This window comes from Primulina huaijiensis, chromosome 1, assembly GCF_012295235.1.
Source record: "Primulina huaijiensis isolate GDHJ02 chromosome 1, ASM1229523v2, whole genome shotgun sequence".
NCBI classification, from domain to species: Eukaryota; Viridiplantae; Streptophyta; class Magnoliopsida; order Lamiales; family Gesneriaceae; genus Primulina; species Primulina huaijiensis.
This window is the reverse complement of record NC_133306.1, coordinates 22,731,291-22,736,794: the sequence shown is the minus strand read 5'-3', so window position 1 is coordinate 22,736,794 and position 5,504 is coordinate 22,731,291. Positions and strand designations below refer to the sequence as shown.

At 33.3% G+C, this 5,504-nt stretch overlaps 1 protein-coding gene across 2 annotated transcripts; it reads left to right on the top strand.

Annotated features, from left to right (window-relative positions):
• The first annotated feature begins 272 nt into the window (after positions 1-272).
• LOC140985572 (putative HVA22-like protein g) lies at positions 273-4,564 on the top strand. 2 transcript variants are annotated; one of them, XM_073453435.1, is made up of 8 exons: positions 273-509; positions 600-689; positions 794-825; positions 965-1,063; positions 1,691-1,747; positions 2,246-2,309; positions 2,510-2,722; positions 3,727-4,564. In XM_073453435.1, exons 3-8 carry the CDS (start codon positions 794-796, stop codon positions 3,901-3,903), a joined length of 642 nt encoding a protein of 213 aa, XP_073309536.1. In that variant the 5' UTR covers positions 273-509; positions 600-689; the 3' UTR covers positions 3,904-4,564. The 2 variants fall into 2 exon arrangements, with proteins under 2 accessions (XP_073309536.1, XP_073309527.1); XM_073453426.1 differs by having other exon boundaries at positions 274-509; positions 784-825.
• The last annotated feature ends 940 nt before the right edge of the window (positions 4,565-5,504 follow it).

Genomic DNA, 5,504 nt, shown 5'->3' with positions numbered 1-5,504 from the left:
ATATTGAATATTTTTTATTTTATATTTTAAAAAATATAACATAAATGGAATGTATTTAAAAAATTTATAAAATAAATTTTTTTTTTTGACGAGTAAAATAAAATTATTTAAAATTCATAATTCGACTCACGACCCCTTCGGCATCAACATACAAGTCCTGATGCGGTGGTGCGAGGAAAAATTAAACTACTCCAATAATACCCTAATATCCGGCAGCGGTGAAAAGACAAAATAACCCTCATCGGCAACCAACTGTTACCTGCAAACAACCTTAAAATGGAAAAAAAAGAAAAGAAAAAAAGAAATCATCACATGAGTTACGTGTAAAATAAAGAAGGAGGCGTCTGTGCCAAGAAACCCCTTCACTCGATTACCTTCCTCTCTCTCTCTCTCGCCATCTTCTCCATTATATTTTTATTTCAAATCTTTATCTCTTGCCGCTTCATTTCTGGGATTTTCTTTTTTCACTTCACAAATTGAAGGATTCTTCCTCTAATCAAGCTGCAGAGGTAACATTATTTTGAATAATATTTCTTGGTCACTTGAATTATTAGTTTTTGAGGCAAATTCATTTCATTTCTGATATTTTTAATTTTCAGTAAATTGATGTTTTCATTGACTGGAACAATTTTGTGCTCCATGTGTTTCGGTCCACCGCCTGCACATAACAGCTGAAAATACATACATATGTAAGTAATCTGTTTGGTACAAATTGTTCATAAATACTGAAATTCGCCAAACTATATATTGACCTTTCTCTTTATAAATTTGTTTTGGCCGGAGTGTGTTGAAGATGATCGGGGAATTCGTCACCGCCTGTTTAATGTATGTAAATCCTTTTGCTTTTTGGCAGTCGACTAGACGATCTGTTTCAAGCCTTCCTTTTGCTTTATTCGATCCTTTTTCTTTAATGGGCAAATTAATCTATTGGAATTCATTAATTGGGTTTTATTGTCATGATTAGATTGGTTCTTGGATACGCTTATCCTGCGTTGCAGTGCTTCAAATCCATGGAGAAAAATGGAGTCGAGATTCAAGAACTCCGGTTTTGGTGTCAATATTGGTAAGCAAGCATGCATTATATTCCCCATCAAATTCTTCCCAAAGAAAGATCAATAATTTTCTTGTATTGAAAGTGTAATATTACGATTAAACGGAGTGCAAAATAATTTTACAAATCGTTACATATAATTTGTAGTTAATTATCCTTTTGACCATAATTAATGGCATGTTGAGAGTTAATAATGTTTAGAAACGTTGAACCAATCTAATGATATTTTAAAGTAAAATGTTTCTATAATAAAGTAGTTCTATAGAGTGATTATTATATACTGTTCTGTTTCTTTTAGTTGAACTAGACAACTACTTTCTTTTTTATAATCTCAATTAATTTATGTGTGCAAGAAATTGACTTGTATTGCTAACCAATCGGGGGGAAGAAACGGACCGTAAATATGCATTTAAATAAAAGAACACAATTATTTATTTATTTTTCCACGAAAGTCGTATGTATGTGAAATAGAAAATAAAATTATATATACAAAAAGAATTATATTATTGTAAATTTGAAACCCAATAATTCAGTATCTTGTATAAATTTTTTTTATTAGCACTATTATTATATGGCATCATTCTTGATCTTCCACTTTATTATTATTATTATTATTATTATTATTATTATTCTTTGCAGGATAATTGTCGCGATATTGACGATTCTTGATAAAGTTGGCGATGTTTTGGTTTCGTGGTATGTATATTCTTAGGGGTGGGAAAAAATACCGAATTTTCGGTATACCGAGATTACCGTACCGAAAAAATGCCGAATTACCGAATTTTCGGTACGGTAAGGTAAATACTGAAAAAATATACAAAATTTTAAAATGTATAACATTTTAAAACAATAATTTATAAAAAATTTAAAGTGTAAGGTTTTTTTCGATATAAAACGATATATACCGATACCGTACCGAAATCTCGGTATATCGTACAATTTCGGTATAATCGGTATGCTAGTTATATGTACCGAAATTTTCGGTACGGTATCGATATGAATTTTCTTATACCGTAATTTTCGGTACGGTATACGGTATAGGATTTTCGGTACGATATGGTACGGTATAACACTCCTATTCAATCGTGTTTTTGTTTTGTTGTAGTTTAACATAAATTTGAATAATTTTCAATTGGTTACTCTCTTTAATTTTGTTGTTCCTTACTATTTATCACTTGAATATTCTTTCCATAGGATCCCAATATATGGTGAGATGAAATTGGCACTCTTCATCTTTTTGTGGTATCCAAAAACCAAGGTAAAGACACCAACTCTACAGACTTGTCAAGTCGGGCTGGCTGTAGGGTCATCTCGTCATTTTGGCGGACCACTAAATTTCCAACTCAGACCAACCGCAGCCCGCCTAATTTTTTTTTATAAAAAAATATACAAAATGAAAAGAACACTTTTTTTTACAAAAATTTTAAGGACATTTGAACTAATTTTAGGTTTTCACAGGGAAGTGGATTTATCTACGAAAGTATGTTGCGGCCTTGTGTAAGGAAGCATGAGGTAGATATTGAGAGAAACTTACTGGAATTTAAGGAGAGGGCATGGAATTTAGCAATCTATTTTTGGGATAATTGCACTGAATTGGGTTCCACAAAGATTCTTCAATTTTTACAATCCACCACCTCCCAATCTACCATCACAACACCACCCATTAATGAGGTACACTTATAATTAAATTTTGTCAATAAGATTTATTTAAACGAATTTAAAGTGTAGAATATAATTTATATAAAAGACATGAAAAAATGAAATTTTGATATGATTTATATATTTTTTGTTTATTCTTGCATAGTAAAGAATATCCTACATTTCAAGATCTTTAGAATTTATGTGGAAGAGATAAAAAGGGATATCGATGAATGTAATGTATTTAGATTAGATGTCAAACTTAAAGGTAGAAAGTACAAACAAATTAAGTCGAATACTGAGTTTCCCCTCTTCAATTCTAATATAATTTTATTTGTATTAAAACAAACTATTTTTTTTTTTTTGGTATTTACATGCCTGATTTCTAAATGTACCTAAAAAGCATCAATCCACGAGTCTTGACTTAATATATAATTCGACACTTACCTTAATAAACATAGGTTATTTAGGTTTAAGGCAAAAACTTGTGTGAGACGGTCTCACGGGTCATATTTGTGAGACAGATCTTTTATTTGGGTCATCCATGAAAAAGTATTACTTTTTATGCTAAGAGTATTACTTTTTATTGTGAATATGGATAGGGTTGACCCGTCTCACATATTAAGATCAGTGAGACGGTCTCACATGAAACACACTCTAGGTTTAATAAGTTAAACTTGATCATTAGATGTATTTTTAGGATAATATATCAAGTGAAGAATTTCATTAACATGTTATTTAAATTTTTTTTAAAAAAATTCAAAAGAATATAATACGTGGAATATCAAGTGAAGCATCTCATTAACATGTTATTTAAAAATAATTTTTTGAAAATTCAAAAGAATAAATTACGTTGAATCTCACATAATATGCGAGAATATAAAATCAGATGCCCAAAGAGTTAATTAACAAATGAAATTGTGTTGGAAATGGCGACAAATCATGTGCATTCAAGCCACAAAATTAGGCAATCCCTCACAGGCCCATTGCTGTCGCCATCAATTCTAACCATGGTCTAACCACTCAACCTCTACCAGATTGTCATGTATGATCAGCGCTCAGTGGCGGCTCCTCCGCCGACCCCGCCGTTCAAGCTGTCCCGATTATTCAAGAGGAACAGCCCCGACAAGCGATGGGTGCCGGAACCATACATCCATTCTAAACTCCGGAATCATAAACATTTCATTCGACCGGAGGATGTCATTTACGCTTGATTCGCATGTTTTTATTAATTATGGGCTTGTAGAAAATCAGGTTTGAATTAGCAAATATGGTGTGAGTGGTGCCAAGAAACGGAGAAAACGAAAATGTACATTAATTATTTGTTCATTTTCTGTATGTATGTTGTATTTCCTTTCTTGTTTGGACCTTATTGAACACATACAAACATTTCAATTTGCGATTACATAAGACGAAAATTGAAAAGGAATAAAAAAAAAAATTGTACATATATGTGGTTTTTGGAAACGAATCAGGATGAGTTACCGCATATCCTTTGATGTTATCTGAAGCTACGCATCCGGAGAGCCCGGAGGGTCCGATCGAAGGCCATCCTAACGTTGCGGCAGAGGAAGTCAAATACGGCGGCGACGCGCGGCCACAAGCAGTGGAAGAAGCTACCACCGGAGGGTCCGGGCGAAGTGTACGTGGGCTGGAGGTAGGCCCACGCTGCCTGCTTCACGAGACGGTTCCGGATGCAGATGTCGGGTCCTGGATGGGGTAAGTGGAGCGCACTCGGCTTGGGGGAGTTGACCGCGACTGAGGGCAAGAGTTCCTTCAGCGAAGTGTAGCTGTGGCGGTTCGGTTTGATTGGTAGCATCTCCAGATCATCCGACGGAAAGGAGGATGTGGAGGAGGAAGGTGAGGTGGTGATGACGATGGAAGAGGAGCTGCGATGGCCGAGGAAGGTGAGCTTGGTCGGGACGACTAAATCTGAGGTGGAGATTGAGGGGTGTGAAAGGGCGGATGCAAAGTTGTCCATGACGACGGCGGCGGGGGCTGAGAGAGAGATGTGACAAGAGACGACTTCAAATTCTCTAATTATTTTGAGTAACGCAATTATTGGCGTACGTTGTCGCAATCTTTTTATTTGGTCAAAGGTTTAGAGGCTAAATCCCAGTAGTTTCGGATGTTTTTGGTCAATTTAATTTAAGTATGTAAACGGGACAATAAATATTGAAAAAAGTTAATTAAATTACACAAATAATAGAGAATAACTTTGAAATGTTTATAATTTAAAAAAAAATCGAAATTTTTATATTACAAAATAATTTATTTATTGATTTGAGCCACCAAAAATAGAATATATACCTGAAATTTCATGCATCGTTCTTCGAAGATTTAAGCCTCGACTTTCAGATTTTTCAAACAATATTTGTGTATAAAAGTAAAATTTTGAGAAATAATAACCGATGACCAAATTATTACAATGTTAATTAATCCTTTAGTTTACTTATTAAAAAAAAATACTTGGTGAAAATTGTTTAAAACGCACAAATTTATAACATTTTTTTGTCTTCATTATAATTGGTAAATATGTCCATTATAATTCCTATTTTAGCATGTCGGCCCAGTTGTAGAGGCAAACAAATAAATGAGATGCTCTTGTACCTTTCTCCGATTATGACCCAAAAAAAAAATTGCTGAGTTCTCTCTTTTTGCTCAAGATTTGACCTTTTCTTCCTTGAATAATATTTATTTTAAAAAAATGGTTTGAAATTTTGATTAATGACTATTCCATTTTTAAAAGTCCATACCATTAATCTAGATAATCTTAAATCATTTTATTATGGTTAAGTAAAGTAAATAAGGTTTG

Coding starts and splice junctions, on each gene's coding strand:
- LOC140985572 (XM_073453435.1), top strand. CDS start 794: ATGATCGGGGAATTCGTCACCGCCTGTTTAAT. Junction 1,064..1,690: donor CGGTTTTGGTGTCAATATTG/GTAAGCAAGCAT, acceptor TATTCTTTGCAG/GATAATTGTCGCGATATTGA. Junction 2,310..2,509: donor TGTGGTATCCAAAAACCAAG/GTAAAGACACCA, acceptor AGGTTTTCACAG/GGAAGTGGATTTATCTACGA.